The sequence below is a fragment of the Sphaeramia orbicularis genome, chromosome 7, assembly GCF_902148855.1.
Source record: "Sphaeramia orbicularis chromosome 7, fSphaOr1.1, whole genome shotgun sequence".
Lineage (NCBI taxonomy): Eukaryota > Metazoa > Chordata > Actinopteri > Kurtiformes > Apogonidae > Sphaeramia > Sphaeramia orbicularis.
Window position 1 is genome coordinate 35,299,829 of NC_043963.1, and position 27,765 is coordinate 35,327,593.

Below are 27,765 nucleotides of genomic sequence, written 5' to 3' on the forward strand. Positions count from 1 at the left end.
CACTCAGTGACTCACTGCAGGACTTTTTCTTCAGTATTTTGGTTCAGAAACAATGGAATGACAGTGGAACACAAATGTCGTACATATATCTTTGCTTCATAGATCAATTTTCAGAGTTTGATCATTAACAAAAATATGTTAAACATGAACAGAGCATGAGAAAACACAATTCCAGTCAGAGATCCAGCCTACCGGTTCCAAGTAGCACTTAGCTTCTTCCAGTGAAATCTAAGGCAATCTGTGAAGGTTTATTTTCACCTGGAAATGAAAGAGTTCAGGAAACCCATCTTCAACAAGTTCAACGAGACCAGACATTAAACAGCAAATTTACACAGAACATAGAAGCTGCAGGTGGATGGAACTAGAAGGACAGATAACATGAAACACAAACCCATGACAGAAGTCGGAGAGACATATGGGCAACACCTGCCTTTAACACATCAAGCAATACGACCATATTCTTTAAATCTTTAGCATTCCTACATTTGCTGACAGTCATATTAACACCTACATTTGGTTTGAAAAATGTCCCTTTTAATGCAGCCATTTTACTAACAATTAAAGGTAGGGTAGGAGATCCTGGGAAAACAGTTTGAGCAAGCTACATCTGGAAAATACACAATTCAAAAGTCCAAACCCCTTTCTTCAGACTACTCCCCCCCCCCCCCCCCCAAAAGCCACACCTCCAGAGTACCAGTTTGTATTCGCAGAGGGGGGGGGGGGACAAATGGCAGTTGAGTTTGATAGAATTATCATCATTCAATCATTTTGATGGGCCGGTTAAAATGATTGGATGCTGTTTTTTCAGTCCTGTCCGTTCCACAGTTGAGTATAATCTTTTTATTTTTGTCTTAGAGCATTTAATTAATTGGTTGCAATTGGGGTGTGAAGGGGATTTTAAGCAATATAGTAAAAAATACTCCAGGAAAACATCTCCTACCCTACCTTTAATGAACTAAAGATAAATGTGTCAGTTAAAAGAACAAAAAAAACCCCAAACACATGTAATGATAAGTAAAAGCCATGCGAGTCAGAATGTCACTTAGTGAGGTGATCCATTGTTGAGGTGTCTCTTGGACATCTGTAGTATTGCATTATTAAGGATAATAAATTAATTGCATAGATCATCAGACCTTGGGCGTGTTTTTTTCCGAACATTGGACGGAACAGTTCAAGGATATGGACACAGTACCAGCTGTGAACAGCCATGAGACCTACTGTAGTTGGTTATTGCCTGTGAATGTTGTACACAAACTGAATCTACATTGCTCTGGCAGGATGAGGTAAGTCAAGGTTTTGAACATAAATTTCTCTTGTGGTGTTTCCCAAATGCTCGGGCCACAACTCTGTAACAAACGCTTATGAACCGAGCATACATAATTCATACACCATCAGGAGTCATGGACGTAAAGTGCCAACATACGTGACACAGACAGAACGGAAATGTTTTAAAATATTAAAGCCTCTTTGACATCGACACTGAAACCAAAACTAAAGAAGTCGGCAAACGATACAAACAAATCACCATTTCAAAAAAAAAAAAAGTCAAAAACATCTATCTTTTCTTGTTTTTCTATTTGAAGCACACGACACACTATCAAAAATAAAATCAAAGCTTCTTTGAAAAATAAGTATTAAAACTGAATAAAAACATAAGAAAACCTTTAAATAAGAGATGTTAAAAAAAAAAAAAACAGGAGAAAATAGAAATGCAGAAATAGATGCAAACAGACAGTAATGGCCAATATTTAAGTGTCTTTGTACTGGCCATGTATGGAGTTTTCTGAAGGTAGAACAGGACAGAGCCACGCTTTGACAGTTGATTTCCATTTCTGTGTAGTAAGAGCCCCAAATAGTGGAGGATCTGCTTCCCTTTTTTTTTTGCAAGAGGTGGGAAAAAAGACCAAAAAAAAGCAATTCTCCAACAGTTTGGTAAAGTGTGGTCATTAAAATACTCGAAGCTTTACTACACTGATGAGAGGAAATCAAAAGAAAGCCTCAATAAAGTTAAATCTCTTATGTACAGGCAGCTCTGTGGAAGGTGTGATCCCTGTTGAGCAACTTTGGATTTCATCAAGTGGAACAGCTCAAAGCCTAGTGATACTTATGACTTTTTATTAATAATAATAATAATAATGATGATGATGACGATGATCTCTGGAATGCTTTGAATCCATTTAGCTCTTCTCTGTCAAATCTGTCCGATCATCATCTTTAATTCTTTTCTTTAAAATAATCTTTTGATTGTCTGAAGCTTTGTTAAGATTGTTGGAAACTCTAAATTATTTGAGTCGAGCGCTAAAGAAAGAAGCGAGACCACTTCAGGTAATGGTTTCATACCTGATTTTGACCTTGCTGCCACTTCAATCCAAGTCTGTCTAAAATATACCAGTTGTCGGCTTTTTCTGAACTAGTAAAGTTGGTTTTTTTTAGCTTTCTGTCAACAAAACATGGACACGTGAAGCTAGAAACACACTGAAACAATTATGTACAAAAAAGGCAGGTTGAACGCCTGAAAATATCAGGCATAAAAAACAAAACAAACAAACAAAAAAAAGAAAAGTAAAAACAGCATATCTTACAAAGGGTCAAAACAAAACATGCCTCAAAACAAATCGTGTTGAAACTGGTCTCTTCCTGGTTTCATCCTAGTAGCAGTACTAGAAAAGAAGAAGAACCACAATATGTTTATTTAAAATCTTTCCATTGTGTAGTATGTGTGTGTGTGTGCGTGTGTGTAGGTTTTTCTCAACTCTTATCAAAATAGACGCTCCGTGTTCTGTTCTTCCATTTGCCGTTGCCTGCTGTCCTCCACCTTTGCTTGTTTGGAGTAAAAGAGTTTGTTTTAAAATATGAGTTTGTAGAAAATAACTTTTCTTTTTTTTTGTCCTTTCTGGGTAACAGTCCATGTTCCTCCCAAGTGCCTCATGTGCAGAGTCACTGTGCCGAGTTTTTAGCACCAGGGTCTCATGGGAGTCGATCTGGCTCCAGAGGAGGACCTGACGAAGACATTTACAACATGGTACAAACACTTTATTAAATACACTTTCAGCTATCTGCACTTGAACAAAGCTTAACTTACTTTCTACATTTTAACACATATATATTATCATTCTGCACCTGACATTTTCCAAAACAGACTTGCTTCTTCAGTTTTCTTGCATTTGATATTTATTTTTTTGCATCACTGTGCATCTTCTCAATATTAAAACTAATTTCATCATAAACGGATGCACAATAAATGCATAGAGATCAAGCAAAACCTCAGATAACGTAAACTGAGGAGACAAAGTGTCATAATTTGAGTTTGGATGCTGAGATTGAAAACTGATTTGTACATTAGAATGATGTTAATGAGTTTTCAGTACATTTGTTATTTATTCATTTACAGTATTAATTTATCCTCAAAGACTTAAACAGCTGCTGACGACCAAAACCATCTACTGATCTAAAATGTTTAACAACTTTCCAAGCACTCATCCCATCATTATCTTTAAATAGTTTAGGTAAAACGTAATTTCTCAGCTTGTCACCAGAATCAGATATGGCCCATTTGGACGTTTAGACGCTCCAGAGTGAACACTGAAACACTGTCATTTTATGCCACATAAATTCACCAGTAAAACCCGTGTAGTTTGACAAATGACCACGGTTGTAGATGCTTGTTTTAAGTTTAGTTAATGATATTTTGCTGGAAAAGTCACTTTTTCTTGGTTTTGTTTTAACAATCTATAAATTTACTCTGAGTTCTACTGAACATATACATGGTGAGGGAAATGAGTAGCACAGCCTCTGTTGTTATTGTGTGTACAATGAAATTAGGAGAATATAGGAAAATATCTGCTTTCATTGAAAGATAGAAAATGCTTCAGATGCTTTTATCATAAATGGTGATACAGAGTTTCTGCAGGTATCAGCAAATCTAACTGAATGCTTTTTAATGCCATTTTAATGCCACTTTAAACACATTTAATGTCCAACTGCAGATAGTTTTGTATATAGTTTTATGACGGTTTACCGTTGACTGGCTTTAACCAGGTTCTGAACAGTTCCTCCTCCAATCACTTCTGCTGAAACTTGCATTTTCCCATTTTTCCAACATCTGCTAATACTCCCTTCACTCTTTCACCACAGCATGAGCACGCTCACGGCACATTGCATTCCAAGCATCCAGTGTTGTGACTTTGTGTATTGGCCATAAACAATAGCCAATTAAAGGGTTCCGCCTGTCAATCATCACACTATACTTCCAATCAAAATGATTAAATGTTTATATAATCAAAATAAATCGTGAATAACAATACTTTTTTCCATCAAGTGTATTTAATTTTTTTATGTCTCTGGACATTGAATTTAATGCTTTTTAATGCCATTTAAGGCCTTAATTTTCACAACATCTATTAAATGACTTTTAATGCTTTTTAATGACCCACATAAAACGCTGTGATAAATGATAAATATGATGTGAGGTTCATTTAACTTTTTGCAGAAACATCCAGTAAATAAGGTCTTCAGCTTCCTTTATGTTTCCAGTGCAATACAGAGCTCATACATTTTCACTTTTTCTTGTGAAGAAGTTAAATCAGGCTGTACTTGTCTACAAGTTTTTCTTTTTTTTTGGAACAATATCTGTATTCTACTTGAGTCAATAATGTGTCTCCTGATCACTGAGATTCTATATATTCTACCACCTTTTGTTGGAACTATTCAGGATAAGAGGCATCATTATCATGTACTTAACATGTTACAGTGTTTGTATTTCTTTTGTCTGTTCTAGGCAATGATTTTCATTTGTTCCCATGAAAATTGAGCATTTTTTCCATTTGATAGTGTTGTATCGCATACATGCTTCTTAATTGAAAAAAAATATTTGAAACAATATAAGTGTGTACTTCTTCTCTGTATGTTAAAACCAAAAACTGACGCATTTTATTCTTTTGGAAACATGAAAACATAACACCTCCCATGCCCAAAACCCACCTCTGACACCTCTTCACTTGTTATGCTGGTACGAGTAGGTCGTGTGTTCTGTTGGTGTCTCTATGGCAACAGGTTGTTGGGCGGCACTTTCCTGAGAGGGCGTTAGCAAAGATGAAATCATGAGTAATAGTTTCAAAAACATTTCACTGTAGTTGTTTCTAGTGTGTGAAATCAGAGGTCATTACCTCAACTGAGATGTTAGCGGCAGGCACTTGGGTGTACTGGGGGATGTAGGTCCCCTGCATAGATGTGTTTGCAGGCATATACTGCAAGAAAACACATGGGATGGGTTCATAGGATGTGACATCTATATTGGACATCAAAAACCTGTTTGATGTCATTCATTATTCAAATTCAGCAGCAAATGTGAGGAGTGGATTTACAAGTAACAGCCATTTCTAATAAAATAGTTCACCTTTCTTGTCCTAGTAGGTAATTTATTCTCTTTACCCACTGCAGCCCTTGATAAACCATGTTAATTAATTTCCAACGCCAAACAGGATAAGGATTTGTTACGTCGGTCTGTTCAGCTCAAATCCAGCCAAACTACAGACATAAAGTGTGTTTTATGTTGGAGATGCTCAGTAATATGTATATAACATACTTATTCTGGATGCTAAACTGTCACCATGCTGCTATGTAAAGAACATATTTATAATGGGAACTATGTGCACTATAGGCATATGTTGTCATATTTATACTCATATTTATATTTCTATCAGTACTGTGGATTTATACATGCCCTGAGTTCCCTTCTATGTAGATTTGCATATTGTTAATTGTGTGTGAGTGTGTGTGTTTTTTTGGGCTTGGGTACTTTAAAGAGATGTAAACAATCTGTCTTGTTCAGCAGTGACAATAAACCCTCTATTCTATTCTATTCTATTCTATTCTATTCTATTCTATTCTATTCTATTCTATTCTATTCTATTCTATTCTATTCTATTCTATATCAAAGATTTTCCCCAAACCCTAAAATATCCAGAAACAAACATATTATGTATATTGTCAGTGTTTCCTCCTTTATAAAGAATGTATCACTACATAGACCTACATTTAACATCTACACAAGACGTTCATTATGGTGCTGCTATTTGATTCTTTAACAAAGCTCAAATAACTGCTGTACCTCCACATTCAGGAATACCTTCTACCCCACAGCCATTACACAAACTGAACGCACACCATCCATTCCTCTAACCCCCACTGTGGCAATAACTTTTAACTGCACTTTTAGACTTTTTGATTTATTTATTACAACATAGCCTTTCCCTACCCACTTGCCATATTGAATAACATGCACTTGTGTGTGTTTGTTAATATTTATGGGACAGTTTCTATATGACAGAATGCAATTTTGTTATAAGGATGACATGTAGTGACCATAAACTATTCTATTCTATTCTATTCTATTCTATTCTATTCTATTCTATTCTATTCTATTCTATTCTATTCTATTCTATTCTAATAGTTTTTAACATTAACAAACTGAATGGAAATCTGCAAACAATTCTCAGAATCAGGGCAGGTCTAAAGGAGTTTTCCTGTGCAAAGAATAGACTCTCAAGAGGCAGTATTTTGACAATGGAGAAGTCATGTGTTTGAACTGTTTGTTTCTTGCAGATTGCCTGTTAATCCAACATCACTGTGGAAGCACAATTCTATGCTTGACCTGCCTTTAATGTGGATTAGTCCACAAAGTGCATTTATTCAACCTTATTTTGACAGAGGAGGTGAGTACAAATGTAGATGTTACTGCATCTCATAATGTATTTTTTGTTTGATTTGAGTATTTGCGGTGGGTGAGAGGACAAATTTTCCTTCTGTTTTGAGCTGGAAAAGTTTGGGAACTGCCTCCTTAGTTGTGAGCTGTGAGGAGACTGTGCAAACTAAACCAGTATGCCACTGATTTATCAAATATGTCTGAACAAATGAGTATTTTTCTCTATCATATATATTTGGCCGATCCAAGTTCAATAATGAACATTATTTGGGATTATCCTTTTGTGTAGGAGTTGTGTGAAGTTTTCTTCTGACATCTTTAACAATACTTAAACACTGCATTATGTAATAGTAACAAATCTACACCCACATTTTATAATAAACAGATTGAAAGCAATATGTAATACATTTCTCTGAATTTTTGTAATAATGAGTTTTTTTATGCTGAAAATGCATTAATATGTGTAATAATAATAACCCAAAATGGAAGCTTTCATCTGTACATGTTGCACTTATATCAGTTAAAATTAGACATTAATCTTTGCAAAGACTCATTGATTTTCATCCAAACAACCACATAAAAACAGCCATTTTACATGTATCCTACTAAGGGATCTCGTGCTAAAAGCTGATCTGGAATACACATGTGATCATTTGACAGAACTCCCCCAAAATGTCTAAAACTTAGCTGCTGAAAGCGCATCTCATATTTTTTGTAATTCTAATAAGTCACAAAATGCTAGCAAATGTATTACATATTGCATTAATCCCATTTATTGCAAAATGTGTTCATTATTACAAAGTGATTTATTAAACATTGAATATTTTCTTATTTTATTACATAATGCACTGTTACACATTCTTTCAAAATATCATTTTAAAACACCACTATGCCAATATGTCCACATCTATGTCATATCTGTAGAGATTGACTGTGACTGACTGTGCCACTGCTGCCCATGGAGAGGTGGCTGAGCTGCTGCGTCAGAGGCCCCATCATTGAGGTCGGCTGGATCGACATGGTGTGGTCCATTCCTGGCGTCAGAACGGCTCCCTAAGAACAGAAATACGTTGGGTAGCGTGAATCTGAGACACAGAGATTACCTGTGGGACAGACAATGTGTCAAATTACTGATGCCAAGGAGTATGTTTGAGGATACTCACTGTGGGCGGCATTATGTACGACTGGTGGTGTAACCAGGAAGGGTTGTGTACCTGCAGAAACAACACAGACACATGGAGCAGGATGAGATTACATAATAAAAACAAGTCATTTGTTTGGACCCTCTGTCTGTGTAGATGTTGTATCTGTTTTTGTGTTTAGCTATTCTGTCTTTTGTGTAGGAGTTCACGCCTAAATACTAATTATCATCACTCCACCTAGATAGATAGATAGATAGATAGACACATAGATACATAGATTGATTTGATAAGTGATTTTGTGCTTTATATATAAAACTAGATTGAATTGACTGACTTGATTCAAGCTAATGATTGCTAATCAGAAATAAATCTAGATGTAAAACCAAGCAGAACTTGAATCAGTGTTGCAGAAGATAATGGAGTTTCCAGGTTCACTACAGAGACACTGGATGCATCTGAAAAAGACATCTGATGCTGTTGAAAAGCTGAACTGTTTCACTGTATTGATAGGATTAGTGGTTCAAAGGGTATTAAACATTTTAGATCAGCAGATGCTTTTGGGTCTTGGGACAATACAGGGTCACATTTAAATAAGACATGAGTTTAAAGGGAGTTTTTAAAGAGAAGGTTAAATTCAATCTTCCTTAAAGTTTGGAACAACACAACTGAAAGTAAGTGGTATGGTGGTGCAGTGGCTAGCACTGTAGGTTCTCTCCAAGTTCTCTGGCTTCCTCCCACCATCCAAAGACAAGTTAACTGATTAATCTAAATTGCCCCTAGGAGTGATTGCTTGTTCATCTCTATATGTCCTGGGGAGAATCAGTTCTCAATTAGCTTACCTGGTTAAATAAAAGTAAAATAAATACAGTTTAACTAAGATTTAATTTGGTTGAAAAAGAATCCCTATTGTCCCGTGTCTGAAGCGACTCCACTACCTGGTAGGTGGACACAGGTGAATGCATGTATGGAGAGAGGGAGGTGGGTCCAATCATCCGATTTGGGGCGATGCTGTATGGAGAGGAGTAGAACCTGCGATGGAGATAAACAGGTTTTAGTGGAATAATCCCAGCCATCCCAGTCCCTTTGTGTGATAAATGAGGCGGCAGATACTGACCCGTTCTGTAAGGCTGTGGTGGGGTCGTACGTCAGAGTCATTCCTCCCTGGGGAAATAAGACAAAGGACTGTGTAAGTAGAAAGGTCATCAAAGACCACAGTCAAATAATGTTGCATAATAAAGAAAAACACAGGAGTTATTGGACCATAAATAAACAGCTAAACTCACAGACTCCCCGTCTCTCGGCCAGGGCCGCCCGTTCTGCAGATATTTCCCTTGGCTCTGTCGCTTCTTCTGGCCTCCATCAGCAAATTTACACAACAAGGGCTCTGATGGCACTGGACCAGGAGTTCACACAATGTAAGACTCTTATATATACAGTATCAATAAAGCCCCAAACAAGATGTCAATTCATCTGTGTTGAATAGATGACTCACCTGGTACTCCAGGCGGAGTCTTGATATATTTTCCATTGAAGTGCTGGATGATGGCCTCACATTTCTCTGTTGACTCCATTCTGTTGGAGAGATAATATCAATTATTTTTTTAAAAGAGCTGTTGTTGTACTCATATGCGACTATTCAGAGGTTACACTACATACAAAAAATATTGGGGCAAATGACTCTTCCATTCCTGTTAATCTGAAATATTATCGTGATAAAAATGTTCATGTTATTTGTTTTTACTTAAAACTAATAATTATGTTCAGAATGTGACAACAAGGCAAAAGTAAAAGTTCTCACAAAAGCAAGTAAGTGAAGATGTGATGAAATTATATTCTTACATTTGTCATAATTTGTCGTTAACTTTTTGTAGCCCACCACTCTGGTACCAATGAAACACCCGAATATGTTCCAGTATACTGGAACACATTCATTCATTCATACATACACTTACACTGTTTACACTTAATATGTACATGTCCATATGTACATTTTATATTTCATTTCATTTTCTTTCTTTTTTCATTCTGCTGTGAGTGCACCTGTACATCTACATGTGACAAATAAAAATCTGGAATCTTGAGTATGTTTGTCCATATAGTGTATGTTAACAGTTAACAGTTCATACACAACCCAAAAGTGAAAATCACAGGTCAAAACTGGAGTGTTTGTAAAATGCTTTAATATTCATAGAACATAAACACTGCAGCAAAAGAAAAAACTGTGTTTCCATAAAACAACATATGTAAATGTTGTCTTTTATTCAGTGATTAAATACAGTTGTCAGTATTGTGGTGTTATATTCCTGTACTGATTGTTGATATTTTATGTGATTATACAATGCACTAAAAAGGCCAACAATCATATCATAGCATTATCTGTATTCTTGTATTCTTTTCTCCAAGGATTTTCTTCTCTACTGTACTAAAGATAAAGATGCTCCTTTTGATATGCCCTGTTGAAATACTGCAAGAAAAGAGACATTTATAAAGAATGTATCACTACATAGACCTACATTTAACATCTACACAAGACATATTATGACGTTCATTATGGTGCTGCTATTTGATTCTTTAACAAAGATCAAATAAATGCTGTACCTCCACATTCAGGAATACCTTCTACCCCACAGCCATTACACAAACTGAATGCACACTATCCATTCCTCTAACCCCCACTGTGGCAATAACTTTTAACTGCACTTTTAGACTTTTTGATTTATTTATTACAGCATAACCTTTCCCTACCCACTTGCCATATTGAATAACATGCACTTGTGTGTGTTTGTTAATATTTATGGGACAGTTTCTATATGACAGAATGCAATTTTGTTATAAGGATGACATGTAGTGACCATAAACTATTCTATTCTATTCTATTCTATTCTATTCTATTCTATTCTATTCTATTCTATTCTATTCTATATCAAAGATTTTTACCCAAACTCAAAAATATCCAGAAACAAACATATTATATATATTGTCAGTGTTTCCTCCTTTCATAGATGGTTATGGATTGATTGCTGATTGAAGAGTTGGGCAAAATTTCACAAATGTCTATTAGAGATTCAGTGACGCAAGCTGTGAAAATACAACTAATACAATAAAGGCTTTGGGTCTGTCTCTAAGATCAGTGTTGACTGCTTTGAAAAGGGTGTAAAAAATGTAAGAGAAGATTTTTAATGCCATCATATTCATTAAAAACATTTTAGCAGCCCCCCCAAAAAAACTATTTCCAACTCCAGTTTTTTCCTCCTGTACTGTCCACCAGAGGGCAGAGTTGCTGTATAACTAAAGTACACTGGTGAAAAGTTGATGTGTAACTTGGATATGAATGCAGTCTCAACTTTTCTTTGTTTTACTGTTATATAACATTTTGTTCAAGGCACATTAAAGCTTTACCATCATCTATTTAAACATCTGTCCTTATACATCTGTCTACCTTAGATAAACTTATACCTGGCAAAGCCCACTCCTCGGCTGGTTCCATTGGCGTCACGGAGGATACGTGTTGAAATGGCCTGACTAAAAGGCTTCAGCATGTTCTCTAACTCCTGCTCATCCATGGACAGCGGCAGGTTGGAGATGTACAGGTTGGTGGGGTCCTGCTCCTGTTGCTGAGTAAAGAGAAGACAAGAAAATGATTAAAGTAGAGACATGTGGAACAGGCAGAGCTCTTTATTTCCAAAAAAACAAGAGCCTTTCAGAAGCTGCCAGAAAAAGCATGAGAGTTTATACAACCTTTCCGCAAGAAGTCTGTCAGATGTTTGATATATGTGTAGAACAAAAAGACGAGTCTGAGAAGAACGGTAAAGGAGACAGATTTTATTTTGGCTTTGTGCGAGACACTGAGCTGCACGGATGAGGTCTACAGAGACATTAGATATTCAGAGATGGTGGAGATAGATAGCACATTGGCTGGACTTTAGCTGAACTTCTCTCTCTTTTTGACTTTCTCTGTAATTCACCCCTCTCGCTCTTTGTCTCCTTTACACTTTCCTCTCATCCTCCATCACCAATATGTTATTATCAAAGCGTAGAAGGCAGGCTGGCTGTGTGAGACTAGCCCCTTAAGAGGATGAAGCCGCAGATTCCAGGTAATGTGATATCAAAGTATAATTACATTTTAAAATGGCTCTTCATCCATGAATGATCTAAAACGATTATGCGCTGGCGCTCACTGGAGAATCACAGCAAAGACATTTTGGACAAAGACCTTTAGAAATGATCTGAAGAACATCTAAACCATTCTGCTATCGTCTCCCCACAAGGCTAACATTATCTCCTCTTTTCCTAGGTCATGATAATAATATGTCACTTGTATTCATACTGTTATATTCATGTGGTAATCCTGACCTTGAATGCAGGCACAGAGTCCAGCTATCCTACTTTGCATAAATCTGAAAAATTATGCAGCTTTTACAAAATCTGCATGTGAAATTATTAAAAAACAACCTCAAATACACTCCTGAAGTGCTGCTGTTTAAATATATGCTTTTACTTTTTTACTTTGCTTCCTGCTCAAACAAATTGAATTTGACCCGCAATATCTTGTGAGATAACCAATCTGCATCACCCTCTAACCATTATGCATATTCATTATCTCAGAGTGCAGATGTGATTAAAAACGTGTAAATGCAGTGCGAATTAATTTCCATCTGATGAATAATACATGCGACCTGTGGTGAAGGTGAGTTCTCCTTCACCTCCCTCCTTCTCCTCCTCTTTCACAGAAAACTAGTGAAGAAGCTCAAACCCACGAGGGCCAGCAGAAAGACCTGCTGCGGGTTTTAACCGCAAATGAGTCAGAATGAGTCAGAGAGAAATCTGACGCAAACTTAAGCCTCGTTGTAAACCCGAAGAGAAGGGGTGAGAGAAATCAAGTTATTTTGCAAGTAAGAAGCCGTATGAATGTCAGTGATCCAGCTTAACGAGGGATCCGCTTTCCCAGGGTGTTGGTGGTGTGCGTGTGCGTGCGCATACTTGTGAGTGTGTGTCATAATCCTGTTGAGGCCAGGCCAGTGAAGTGTATGTGTGATTGTGGAGCGTGGTGGGTATATGTGTGTGTGTGTGTGTGTGTGTGTGTTGACAGGGCGGGTGGCTGGGCATAGGGCCCTGCTCACTGAGGAGCTGCTCAGACACTGAGTCAGATGCCACCAGGGAGAACAGACAAGTCCTTTGTGCAGGGAGCTCAGAGAGCAGGCCCTGGGACACGCTCCCCTAGCACCGCCACGATGAAGCATGACACATATGACCACCGTTACATCTGGACACACATACCTGCGTGCATCTGTGCACTCTTGTTAAGTCACTAATATACTACAGAGGGGCAGTAGGAGCAATGACTTGGCAAGAATCAGGAGAAACGATACATATCATGATACAGAGGTCACAGTTAGGGCTGTATTTTTAAAGAGCTTCCGACACCAACTCCAGCACCTTAGCTGTGACACTGGCAAACACTAGCAAACTTCCATTTTAGCAAAAGCTAAATTAAATGACACATGAAGCAACACATTTTTTGTTAGTTTTCAGCTCATTTGCATTTTCAAAGCAGTTTCATGTTGTAGAAACTACACATTTAATCAGCCAAGTATGATTGAATTTACCTTCTTTCAACACCATAGCATTTTTCCACTCACATCGAAAAAAAATTAAAAAAATAAACATATCCTTCTGAGACCCAGCAATGCATTTTTGTCCTCTGTAGGGGACAAGAGTTTAACAGCTTTACTTAAAAAAAAATCCTGTCAACTGCAAAGGACATTCCATAAAAAATAAAATTAAAATTAAAATTGTATCTGAAAAACTGTTGCATTATGCTTTTTCCAATCAAGACAATTATTTAATATAAAAAAGCCAAAAAAATTCACTTTCCTGGGTCTCAGGAGGATATATACTGTATATACACAGTGCTACAATAGTTCTTAAACATTAACAGACAGAGCAAATGTTAACAGTTGTTATCATATATGTATTAAAGCCATGTGTACATCCTGTATGAAGTGACGCTGCTGAAATGTTTATGTACTCAAAAATAAAAAAATTCATTCCACGCCATAAAAGTTTCACCGTTCGGCATCTAGCCTTGGCTACAACTCAATATATGGAACTCCACTGTTATAATGTAAGCAAAGCAATTTATTGTGATGATTAATATGTTAATTAAGGAAAATTGTCATATTCTAATGAACACCTCATCAAGAAAAAACAATCTGACTCCTACTAAATTACAGTGGGATCTACTTTTGCATTCGCCACAGAAATATCAGTATTTAGACACAACACAAAATTAACCACTGTCTGCCACTCATGCATGTAAACAATTAATTAAGTCTTTAACATCCCACTTTGTGAGACTTTCTTGGAGGATTAGGGTTATAACAGAGGATGTATGTATTAGACTTCATTTGAAAGGAAATATCAAGTTTTTCTGTTGAGTGTGTGAAGTGTCTTTAATATGCAAACAATATCAAAAACATTTTTCACAATACCTAAGTAAATCAGTGTTTTCTGCACCCCTTTTTAACAGTGCATTAATATCTACAAATGCACTGTTTTAATAAGCACACATCCAAACATACCACATGTTAAACGTCTGTGCTTTGTTGATGGTTAAACTGGACTCTAATATCAAGTCGTAAGTAAAACCCACCTGACAATGCCTGGAGTGAGTTTCTTACCTTGGCCATCTGAGCTTGAACTCCTCCTGCCTTCAGCGCTGTCACTGCCTTCTGAGCTGAGGCTGGACTGTCAAAGTCAACAAAGCCATAGCCTGCAGGGACACACCAAGACATACATTTTACAACAATGAGATATGTATATTACAGGACTCCATGGACACGGGCGTGTAATCTGAACTTTTACTGCATTCATACGCTTATTTTTCAACTCAAAAAGTCAGACGTCTGGATTTGGACAGCGATTCTCTATGGAGGACAGATGCGAGGTTACACAATACTGCCCATGTGAAGTGAAAAACACACCACGAGGGCAGACTCAGACAAAATTGGTGTATTGACAGTGTGTAAAACCTCTTGTCATTGTTGATGATCTGCAGTAAAAGGTTTCAAACTTTTATTCCTTACCTTTGCATTTATTGGTAGTCTTATCCAGGATAGCCTTGGTAGATACAATTTTGCCATACCTAAAAAAACAATAACATTTACATTCAGGAATATCATTTCCTCTTTGCTGAAAATAATTGCCTGATTACATTCAGTAAATTCATTGCAAAATTGCTAAAATAATGTGGTTTCATTCAAAACTTAACGCGTCCACAGGAAATCATGTAGCGTCCTGATTGAATTATAATTTACCTGACAGACTCAGTGTAATGCCACTGAATACAATTACACCATCTGATAATAAATGATGTGCATAAGGAAATCTTTAGACAAGGGGAGGAACATAAATTGGATGAAAAACGAGTAATGTCCCATGAGTCCCTGCATGCAGGAAAGAGCTATAGATTTTCCATATCTTATGCATTCCTGCTCATACACAGTTGTCATCTGGGATTATACCTTAAGGGGAATCCAATGTGATGTGACAACATGGAAAAATAAATATAATATCATAATACACTATCAATAAAAAAATTCAGCATTATCTATCCAGCTGGCTGTAGATACTGCAGATGCGTAGGATAGGGCCAGGCTTAGGCAAATGCTTCTGTGCGGCAGAGTGTCTATCGGTTCCCATCTCTCCAGGCATGTGCATGCAGTGTAATCTGATATGCCTCTCCTTGGCTGTCCTGTCCAACGCTGGCTCCCAGCCACACTCTCATTCTACTAACCAGCTTCTCTCCAGGCAGCGCTTTGCCCTCCGCTGGGTCTTAGTGCCCCTCACCATACATTCCAGCTTTAATCCGCTCTCACGGCACTACTGCTTCATTTCAACTATACTACTACAGCACACAGTCAGTTTGGACCTGAACTTCATTAAAATTAACCCTGTGTGAACTTCATTAAAAACTCACTTTAATCAGTCAGTCTCTTAAATGACTACATTTTTAACTTTTACAAAATAAATCTGAAAAAATGTAGTACTTTGGGGGATTTAAAGGGTTGTAGAAATTATTGTTTAATTGGAATAATATAAGAGTAGATAACACAAATATGCAGTATGTGGCAGGTGTAACTGTCTGTTCTCATTTTAATTCTTCTACGTTCAGCCTCAGTGTTTGAAGAATGATTACATTTGTCTTCTATTTTTCTTCCTAAGGTCAAACACGTACATACATCTGAAGAACCACACAAGTAAAACAATTCAAAACAATGTATTACAGCAGAAAAAGAAGGAAGAAGGGGGAAGAAAAATCATAAAATGACTTAAATGAACTGGTAAAGTTCCCATTATGAGGCTCTCTCTCTCCATATGCTCCAATTGTGTCAGTCCTTTGAAGAACAACTCACGTTATCCACTGTGTCTGCTTTTTATCACAGTCTTTCATTTCTATTTCTAATCTCTCTTTAAATAAAGTTGCTTTGACATGGCATTCTCTCTACGTGCACCTGTATGACAATGAGACACTGTCATATCTATCATCTCCAAATTGTTCTGTGACTGAATGCGTCTCTGGTCTGTTGTATTATGCATTTGACCCCCTATATACAACATTACTATTTCATGATGCACTTCTGATTCTAAGCCATAAAATGCCACCAGCTAGGCTGCATATATATGCCAACAACGTCTTTCTAGATTTTCATATGCATCATTACTATGACTGCACGACAGCCCCACCAGTTCACTGCTCTAGATTAGGACTTCTTTGCTCACACAGCTGAGATACCCGTTTGCTGAATAGCGCTCAGAGGTCTGAAACTAGATGATGCAGAGCGAAAAGAGGGGCTTAAGACTCAGCCATGTGTGAGAGAGAACAGCCCCATGTCCAACCATGGTCCAACCTTTAACCACACAACCAGGCCAAGAAGCAGAACTGCACCCAGAGAGACAACTGCAGGGGCCGGAGATGGAGAACCAACCCCCATCCACTCCTCTCATCCCTCGCTCCCTGCACAGTACATCTCAGAGCTTACATACAACAACTCACTGAGTGGGGGAGGGGATGAGTGAGTGTCATTTCCTAATAGTGCGCACGCATTTACTGTTCAAACTTGAGTAAAGTCAGTCTAATTCCCTCAATGAGTTGTCTTCCTGCTGTTTTACATCCTCATCTACAGGCGTTCTCTCAATTAGCTGTTACTGGATACAGCGTCCCGTCTCAGTCTAGTTTAGCTGAGAATTACATTGGCCTTAATGTGCTCTACTAAAAGGCAAATTTCATGCAGTGATTTTATCTGCTCTGTAAAAGCGGAAATATGAGAACTACCCCCACAGAACACCACCTGACACACAAACCCTGAACTCCATTCACTCCTCCCCCTCTGATTCTCTCCATCCTCCCTTGCACCCCCCCCCCCCGCCATGCCATTGCCCTTGTTTGTCTTTCCCTTTCCCTGGGCTCGCCGTTTCCTGTAGGGTTGGGCAGCCTCATGTGAGCCATATCTTCCAGACAGCTGTAAAATAGCAGGCCTCTCCCTTATTCAATCTCTGTAACTCCCCTTCCCTCCTTTTCTCTCTGATTCTCCCAGTTCCTCTGGTTCTCATCACCAGCCTCCAGTATTCAATTAAGCCAGCTCAGATCATTCATCTCAGCCCTACTTGTTTTGATGTCTTCCACTGAAAACCTAACAAACATATCAGATGGATTGGATGATGCTGTTGTTTGATGTCTGACTACATCTGCTGCCCACAGCAGAGTTTGGAAACACTCACAGTCACTGATGAAGCATGAGCAAGATGCTGAGTATGTTATTTATAGAACAGAATGGCTTTTTATGGTCATCATACTTCATGAAGATAATCTAGGGGGAGACTAAGGCACAAAAGAGCAGTAATTCATATAGAAACAGAAAGATTTAATACATGTAAGGGAGACTAAACATTCTGTTGTTGCTGCAAAGTCTGTGCTTTGCAAAAATATTGCAGTTTATAGCCTTAAGGGTGCTTTGTCCCCATATGGCCACTAAATGATGAGCTTTAAAAACCTCATATTTACTCCAAGAATGCCTGCTTTTAAAAGTGTGCTGTTAAATTCATGTGCAAGTACAAGACAGCTGTCCATCTACTGTACTTATCCAGTTTTTCCCACAAAATCATCACTGAATTGCATAAATTCTGTGCAGTCATTCGCTTCAGTCAGCCATCACTCAGTTCCAGCGGTGGAGCCAGGCACTTCCAAGAAAAATAAAGTGTTTTCACAATAAAGCCCGGAAGAAATCGACTTTCCTAATACTATATCCAGCCCAAATCCGTCTCGCTAGCTGTGTCTTTGCTCTGCTTTACCTTAATCTGGTCTGCTCCTCTAACAGGGTTCATTTACTCTGAGGACACCCAAAGAGAGATTTATTGGGTGTGTACGGACAGGCTGGAATGATTGGTTTTGGATGACTTACGGCTGACAGAGTTTGACCAAATCCTGGTCTGTGGTTCCTGGGTGGAGGCCGCGGATGTACAGGTTGGTTTTGCTTAGCTGTTCCCCCCCACCGCTGCTGCCGCCATTGCTGATGGGAGTGGTGGTAGTGTTGCTGTTGCTGTTGTTGCTGGGGCTTGGAGGAGCCATCTGATGGTTGGAGGGGGACACATAAGGCTGCAGCAAAAATAACACAGACCATGAATAAGACGTTATTTAACAATTGTTTATTAGGAGTGATCGGATGTATATAATTACTACGCTGAGTGTCAAATGAAGTAAAAGTAGCTCCTTAATAATAATGGATTGGATATAGTGCTTTTCTAGACACCCAAAGAACCTTACATTATTGATTATTCATTCGCTCTCACATTCTCCCTCTGGTGGTGGTAAACTACATTTGTAGCCACAGTTGCCCTGGGGCAGACTGACAGAAGCGTGGCTGCCAGTTTGCGCCTACAGCCCCTCCGACCACCACCAAACATTCATATGCATTCATACAGCAGTGTGAGTGGCACTGGAGGCAAGGAGGGTGAAGTGTCTTGCCCAAGGACACAACGGACTGACTAGGATAGAGCAGGATTTGAACAGCCAACCCTTCGGTTATTGGACGACCTGCTCTACCACCTGAGCCACGGCTGCCCCCTTAAATCTTAATGGTACACTAAGGGATTTGATCTAACTGCATGTTTATGGCAAAAAAGTCAATAAAAGACAACAAACACAAGTAACAATGGTAGGTCACCCTCATGGGGACGCACAGTTAGAGTCAGATATCAATAGCTGTCTATTGTGATCGAACAGGTCAAGTATGTTGAGCAGAAATGGTCAGAAGTAAAACAGACAAGATGGATGAAGCAGCATACTATCAAAATGAATATGTACTGTAGGCTCTAAACAAGTTACATAATTTGAAATTATGTCATCGACCTACATATCCATATGAAAACTGCAAAGTCGATACAATGTTATGTGTCAGTGATGGAATATATAATTTACCCAAACATTTCCATTTTCTGTGACTTTATATTCCCATTACTTTATATTTTCAAACAAATATAGCAAGTTTTATGATGTATTATTTTATTATTTATATCTTTATTTAGGTGGGACAGTGCACATTAATGAACACATTTATACATTCCATTTCAGTTTAAACATGTAAATATGCCGGAGCTAATTTTCATCCGCAGTCCCCGCAGTTTTTGCTTCACTATATTTAATTTTAGTTACTTTCCATATTTGCATTAAAATAAAGTTAAATAATTATAATGCATTCACATAGATTAAGATAACCGACAGTGTATACAGTATTAAAATGAGCCTCTGCATTACCTGATGCAGCATTACAGATAATGTATCAATAAGTTTCTTACACCTATATCAACCATTCTGAAATGAGCCGTTCTCCACTTTTACTTGTACTTCAAGCACATCCTGAAGTACAGTACTAAAATACTTTTACATTTTTACTTTGTAAGGATATGCATGCAGGACTTTTACTTGTAAAAGAGTATTTTTGCACTGTGGCATTTGTACTTCAATAAAACGCCTCTTTCAATAAAAGATCTGAGTACTAACTCCACCACAGGTATGTTGGGTGTAAATTACATGCAGACAGTAAATGTTTCTTGGTTTAGTGAAGGTGACTAAACATTTAAATTCGAGGCAAACTGAGCCGAGACTTGTAATTAGAAGGTCACTTATTCACTACTAAAAGACAGAATGTTCCATGAGAAAAAAAAGAATGAACTGGACATAAATTTTTGACAGAAAATACAGTATATTATTATCTAAATTATTACAGCATGTGACATTATTCCTGTGTTGACTGTAAACAATATTAAATATACAACAATGAGTGATATATAATACTTAAAATCACTGATTTACTGGTAGTTATTTAACATCTATCTATCTATCTATCTATCTATCTATCTATCTATCTATCTATCTATCTATCTATCTATCTATCTATCTATCTATCTATCTATCTATCTATCTATTCAATTCTATTTCCTTATCCTTATGAATTGAACATAGTAATCAATAGTGTAGTTATATAGTTAAAATATGTTTTGTAGAATCCTCTAGTCATCATAAATCAACAGCAGAAGCCTTTTTAATAAATATTCTACAACATTAAATCCAGTTGCAACTGAAGTAGCTGGCCTCCATTGAACTGTGAGGGATGTTATATGTCAGAAAGGTTTTTTGAGACAATTCCAATGAAAACTGTTCACAGTGAGATCTGTGGAGGATTATCCACACTAACCAGGACAGTGTTCAAGGAAGAACACATGGTAATTTAGATTTTTTTCAGAATGAATTTTTCTCTGCTTTGATCAGTGCAAATGAAAAATAGATCCCTTATGTATTGTACTGTTGGGAGAAAATTAAGCTTAAACTAAACCCATGTCCAGAGACTGCTGAATATTTTAATGTACTAAGTTCACTGCAAGACTTCTTAGATATCTATATATACTGATGATGTGAATAATAAGCCAGTGAGTTAAAAGCCTGCTGAAATGAGTTCATGACCTGTGTGTTGAGTTGACAGCTTATATGTGAAAGTGTTAAAGGATGGTACTGACTGCTAAAACATGTTCATAATAACTGCATCCAAACATGCAAATTTGTGCATATGGTGCATTACTAATTTTATGTGACAGCTGTTATCAGCATTTGCACTTTTAACTATCTTAAAATACTGTGAACTCTGGCCCGGAATAAACTAAATTAAATTAGGCAAGAGATAAAATGTCACGTATTCAATGGTGTTGCTTTGTCTGTGTGAGCTGGATGAGGAGGAACTGTTTGATTAGTGAGGGTCAGCAGGCCCAGCCTCAGGGAACAATGGGATGGCTTGTTGAATACCACAAGGTCACCAGCAGACCACCTTATTAACAGAGAGGGAGTTGTCAAAAGACTGCTGGAATCAGCCTAATTATGACCTCTCTATATCTGTCTGCTGCTTATATGTTTGCACTAAGTTTGTTACAACTTTTCCCCATATAACACAAGCCATTTACTAATTGAAATCTCTTCTAGGGGGCTAAATGTTGAAACATGAGAAGGATTTTAAAAGTCATTTTGTAAAAAGCTCCAAATGCCTCTTTACGCCAATGTAGGAAATAATATAAAAAAAACTGACCAATCAAGTAATAGAGTCCTAATAGTTTTCATTACCCACACAACACACCAGTCAAAACACAAGTTCATCTGCTTCAAATAAAAAGGAGAATGCCACAGATACATAATTTGTTAGTGAAGTTGTATTTTAAAATTTGCTGTTTGCTGTAATTTAATGTTAGTTGTGCTAACACTTAGCAGTGCCTCTAGGCTGTACTCTGGGTGTCATGTAGGCATGGTAAGTGTAAGGTAGCTGGATGTCCAGTAGCTATAAAAGTAGCTGAATGGCTATTTTTTCAGACCAAGACAGAATGACTTTAGCTACATGTTATCAACTAACCATCCTAGGTACCTACTATAGAACTGGCATCAAGCTAGCTAACAGTTAGCAGTGCTTCTGAACTTGCTATGTGTCTTGGGAAAATGTAGAGCTAACGCTAAGCTACCTGGATGTCCAGTTGCTATAGAAGTTGCTGGGATGGCTTGTTTTTTAAGACCTTAACAAACTGTCTTTATCTACATGTAATCAACTAACCATCCTAGGTACCTACTAATAGAACTGGCATCAAGATAGCTAACAGTTAGCAGTGCTTCTGAACTTGCTATGTGTCTTGGGAAAATGTAGAGCTAACTGTAAGCTACCTGATTGTCCAGTTGCTATAGAAGTTGCTGGGATGGCCTGTTTTTTTAAGACCTTAACAAACTGACATTAGTCGCATGTTATCAACTAACCATCCTAGGTACCTACTATAGAACTGGCATCAAGCTAGCTAACAGTTAGCAATGCCTCTGGGCTGTACTATGTGTGTCATGCAAATGTGTTAAATGTAAGGTAGCAGGATGTCAAGTTGCTATAGAAGTAGCTGAGATGGCTATTTTTTCACACCATGACAGAATGACTTTAGCTACATGTTATCAGCTAACCATCCTAGGTACCTATAGAACAGGCATCAAGCTAGCTAACAGCTAGCAGGGCTTCTGAGCTTGCTATGTGTCTTGGGAAAATGCAGAGCTAACTGTAAGCTACCTGATTGTCCAGTTGCTATAGAAGTTGCTGGGATGGCCTGTTTTTTTCACACCTTAACAAACTGGCTTTAGCTGCATGTTATCAACTACTTCAGTATTTAAGCCTCATAGAAATAATTACACATGAATCATATGTGAATGAAAGAGGTCATATGAATGTAGGCCTACTGTGTGAATGTGTATTCTGACTTGATGTTTGCAGTAATAATTATGGAACCACATCTTGTTAGACACTAGCAACACCATTCTTCTCCATTTTTTTGTATCCCAGCAGCCTTACATTTTTCAAAACATCAACTTTCAAACATATTCTCTGGAGCCCATTCATCTTGGCCCTCTTCTCTAATCTTGCATTCCTCTTTAGCATCAATAGTTCACTGTTTGTTTTCTCACAATCACAGTTCTTTCCTGTGCTCTGCCTTGGCTTCACTGTCGGCTGCCTGCAAACTCTATCAGGAGGGATGCACCTGCAGCGGCCTGGGGAGATAGGATCTGACAGGAGACCGAGTCCCAGCCCGGGCCTGGCTAGTGAGGCCTGGCTAATTGGGTTCTGAGCTTGTTAGCGAAAAGTGCTAATCCCTCTCATGTGCTCTCTAGTCAGAAGGTAGTGTCTCATTAAGACTGCTCTGCTAGGCCCCTTCTGAGAAAAGGATGGCAGCGAATCAGATCCACACCTACTTTCTCATCTGCCTCAGTACCCAACTGCTGGCTCCAGGTGTTTTGGCACCTATGTAAGGTAATGCCAAATATGCATGCAGAAGACCACAACTAGTAAGAGAAATGTGTATGCAGCAGATGAGTGACGTTCACAAATCTCCTTTTAGTGCCTGTGTCTTCTCAGATGGCCTCACATGTTATAAACGTCTCTCCTGCTTGTTACTCCTCCGTCCTCAGCCGCCTACATATCTGTTTACATTACTCCTTACATGCATCACAGTGTCATCTCTCAGCATTCTTTACATTCCCATGCAATATACAAATGTTTGTGTTTCTCTCCTTGAAGTGGAAAGGGTTGCAGGGGGCATGTGTTGGGTTTAAGATTAGGCTTCAAGCTGTAGTTGTAAGGTTGATCTACATTCCTGGAGGCATCACAGTTTAGTGGGAACTGGGCTTATTCTCAAGACAAGATTAATTCTATAGGATTTTGCACTGTACGCAAACTTACAATATATAGTCAGTTGGTGTCGAATCTACAATAAAATTCCTGATAATGACATTTTTGTTGCAAAGTGTCACTCAAAGTATTCTGATATAATTGTGTTTTTCTGTTCATTTTATGCCACTAAAGCTATATAGGCAGAGGTTACTTTATGCTGTACATCTGATGAATAGGCAGAGCTGTTTGTTGGTAGTGAATACTTGCACATTTCTATTTGACAACAGAAACAACAACTGCACATGGCAGATATGAGAGAAAGCTTAAATATACAAAGAATTTTACTGAATTTTATAAAGAAAAATACAAACAATAGCAGGTATTGATAGGAGCTGAGTGCAAAGGATGCAATAACATCACACTGTTAACTCTTAAAGACCCCAAATCATCCACTGATCTGAAATGTTTTGGAGTTTTGAATCATTAACCCTTTCAATACAGTGAGATAATCCAGGTAAAATGCAGTTTCTCAGCATTTCAGCAGCAACATACATCCATAGTGTCCGCAGTGAACACAGAAACATCATAATCTTCTTTAACACTGATTCACCAATAAAACCTGTGTAGTTTGATATATAACAGTGGCTATAGACACTTGTTTTTGTTTTCAGTTAATGACATATTTTGCTGAAACAATTATGTTCTCTTCTATTTTCTCTGTTTTGTTATAATGACTTGAATTTTCTCTGAGCTTTTATTAACACCCACATGGTCTGTAAATTAAATATAAGAAAATACCTGACTGTCACTGAAAAACGCAAAAGATAATATTATAATAAATGGTGATAGTACATGACAGATACATGGTAATGGTTAAATGGAAGTCACTACAAAAAATAGTTCTGGGTCTTTATGGGTTAAACAACAACTATTAGAGGACGGTATATCCCCCGGTCACAACAAAATCAAGATGTGTTTGTGTTTATGATGTTAGTTTAGTTTCATTGACATAACCCACTGATGGCAGAGGAGTTGAGTCAGAAAATGGCACCGTGAATCAGTCAACAACAAGATGGATGGACAACAAATTACTGAAAGACGCGACTGACACACAACCCATAAACTAAGGCAAATTTGGTGGAAAAACCTTCAATACATACATACACATACTGACCACTTAAACCACCTATGCCATATATAATGAAAAACAGCGTTGGAAATGATGTGGAAATAGGGTGGAATATGACATTTTTGTTTTATACAGATAAAAGAAGATGATTAGCTGGGTCAACAAACTCCAATAAGGTGATTAAAACACGCCAAGTCACGAGATACATTCCAAAAATAATGACTTATTGATCCTTTCTGCATGTAAACAATTGATGTCAACACAGCTAACATATGGTCACAGTCTTTACATCCCCATTTTATGTACGGTTACACACTCAGGATGACAAATCAGGTCTTTAGCTTATGAATATAGTCTCATAATATATACAGCAATTGGCCTACAGCATAGAGCGAGGGAGAGAGCTGTGCTCCAGGCAGAAGCTGAAGACTGATGAGGTGATTACAGTTGGAAGGAGCATAGGTGAGGCCCACGGGGAGTGCAGGTGACTCAAGGACTTTTCTCTCTAAGAGGGAACAATGAGCATTAAGCGATGAAGGATGTACGCTTTTAACTCTGTAGTCATACCAAAGAAATGAGCTCAACCATCTCACTATTTTAAGGTTAAAACCTCTCTGGCTGCACAAGCCTTTCATGTAATTGACACTAGAGGTGTTAAAACAATCTGGGAAAATCACCTTAAGGTCATCCCATTTAGTTCTTAGATTTAATTAAATGTATCTCAGGATGTAACATCGCAGTCCTTGGGATGCAAGGTTAGATTCCATACTGATACTATTTAATTTCTCAATAATTTAACATGTAACAAAATTGCTTTTACTTATTCAAATATGTGGAAATAAATGTTTTAACAAGGAAATGGAGTGAAATAGTGTCTAAAATGACTCCTACCTGTTTGGAAAAAGATACCTTAAAAGGCACAGTGGAAAAAATCATAGTGTGACAGGCACAGTCCTTATATTTCTACAGCTGCAGGCAAAAAAATAAGCAAGAAAAAACAGTGCCAGGTGGGAAGAAGCAAATATGAAAGTGATGAAGTGATGAAAAATCCTTGGCGTGCTGGTTTTAAAGGTGAGCCTTCTCCTTTTTCCTGTCCAGTTTTTTCAAAAACACCACAAGGTACCTGAAAAGGCTTAGAAAAGTCTACTCCGGCAGGTATGGAGCACCTTGAGAAGAAAAGAAAGTGAAGTCTTGGCTCAAGTGATTCATCAGGCTAAGAGGAATGCTCTCTTCTTCATGTGAACTCAACCACTGACAGCCAAGAAATCAAGGTATGTGAGACACACAGGGTAGAGAAAAGAAGACGAGAGGGAGTTAATCGAAAGCAGAGGGAATGGGGGGTGGAGAGGTGGTGGTGGTGGTGGTAGGGGGGGACTCTTAATCCTTTTCTTTCCTCCGCCCCTTTTTCTCGTAGTAAAAGACCGAGACCAGAGGTTACCACTTGACGCTGGATTTACAAGTCTTCCCTCCCTGTGTGGCTTTTCTTTTTTTTCTTTTTTTGCACTACCAGTGATAAACATCAGTGCATAAAGAAAATGTTTAAGTTTGCAGAGTTCCTCTTGAAATGTGCACATTGTCTGACTTGAGGATTCCAGGAATTCCAGGTCATTAATCTGAGCAATCTGAATTCCTGCCAACCGTGAGGCAGGGCAGGGAATAACACAGGGAAGGAGGGAGGGAGGTGTTTGATTTCAGCTTTGTTCACAGCGTTATCCAAGGCATGAACAAACTCCATATGCCATTCATTGAACTGGAGCAACAATAATCACATATTAATTATAATACACTGATCCTGGACTCAAACTGAGGGGATATCCTCATGTTAATGATGCTGAAGTCACACCCTATTTCACTTTAATGTCCCTTGTCTCAAAATCTATATGCATTTTGTATAATAACCAGCCTTTCAACATAGTGTTCCCTGATGAATTATTCATGTCACTACGCATTGCTGATCAATATTAACCCCTATGTTTTATCAATGCTTTCATTCACCTGTGCAAATCCCCATTATTACATGTACTTTCTAACTTTCTTTTTTACACAGCAATGCAAATCTTCTCAGTCATTATTAGTAAGGCTGAAGGGGTGGGGCATATATGTACGCGTAAAATAGAAGAGGAAAAAAAACTTTGCTCACTTGTGGTTATTCAATGAAACCATAAAAGTGGCCAAATTACGCACAGACACTGTTGATTTCAACCTAAAGAGTTGACAAAGAAGTGATAAATAGGTCGGTTTAGTGTGTGTAGGTGCATTTTCGAGCGTCTACATTAAAGTGTGGTGTGTGTGTGTGTGTGTGTGTGTGTGTGTGTGTGTGTGTGTGTGTGTGTGTGTGTGTGTGCGCGCGCGCGTGTGTAGGCTTTGGCTATAGGAGGAAGAACAGCGGCTGTGTCGGAACAAACGCAGGCGAGCCGGAGTAGTAATCCGCGGGCTACAACGTAACGGGACCCGCGTTTATAGTTTGGAACAGTGTCACAACGGCACCCAAAAAGCCAACAGCAAAGGTCACAACAGCAACTATAGAGAGTTTAAGACGTGGGCTGTGAGCCACTTTCAAGGACACTGCAGCTCCAACAACAGACGAGCGGCTTTAAAAACTGGAGACGCACCGCTCGAACGGCTCCTGTACAGAAAAATAACAAAAAACAAGAGGATAAGTAGCCGGCGGGGTTACCTTCTTGTTGTTTTTGCCGGTGTAGCCGTTGTATGGGTTGATTCCTGTCCTTGGCGGTACAGAGAGCAGCATTTTTCCACGGCGCTGTGTCCGGAGGAGCGGAGGAGCGGGGAGCCAAGGCAGTCAGCTGACGTCAGCCAGGGAAATACAGCCAGGAACAGCAGCAGCAGCAGCAGCAGCAGAGGCTGGAGCCGCTTCCCAGCACTCTGATGCTCTGCACACATTATGGCTTCTATCTCCATTTATCTCAGGGGTTATCATGCCTTCAGCTCCTCCGGCTTCCTCAAAGCTTCATCTCTCAGCCTAATGAAAGCCCAGATAGCTCCAAATTACGCACGATCTGTAAATAAATAAATAAATGCATGATCAAAAGTTCCAGTAGA

General features: G+C 38.3%; 1 protein-coding gene across 3 annotated transcripts; it reads right to left on the minus strand.

The window, feature by feature from the left end:
- Positions 1-1,784: 1,784 nt before the first annotated feature.
- On the minus strand, positions 1,785-27,515 carry LOC115422621 (RNA-binding motif, single-stranded-interacting protein 2-like). 3 transcript variants are annotated; one of them, XM_030139042.1, is made up of 14 exons: positions 27,383-27,515; positions 18,306-18,499; positions 14,931-14,989; positions 14,526-14,617; positions 11,302-11,459; positions 9,338-9,417; positions 9,129-9,238; positions 8,960-9,006; positions 8,781-8,874; positions 7,867-7,917; positions 7,646-7,756; positions 5,166-5,246; positions 4,981-5,071; positions 1,785-2,999 (listed from the first exon to the last, which is right to left on the minus strand). In XM_030139042.1, exons 1-13 carry the CDS (start codon positions 27,452-27,454, stop codon positions 4,994-4,996), a joined length of 1,227 nt encoding a protein of 408 aa, XP_029994902.1. In that variant the 5' UTR covers positions 27,455-27,515; the 3' UTR covers positions 1,785-2,999; positions 4,981-4,993. The 3 variants fall into 3 exon arrangements, with proteins under 3 accessions (XP_029994902.1, XP_029994900.1, XP_029994903.1); XM_030139040.1 differs by having other exon boundaries at positions 18,306-18,502; XM_030139043.1 differs by lacking the exon at positions 27,383-27,515 and adding an exon at positions 25,597-25,871.
- Positions 27,516-27,765: the final 250 nt, after the last annotated feature.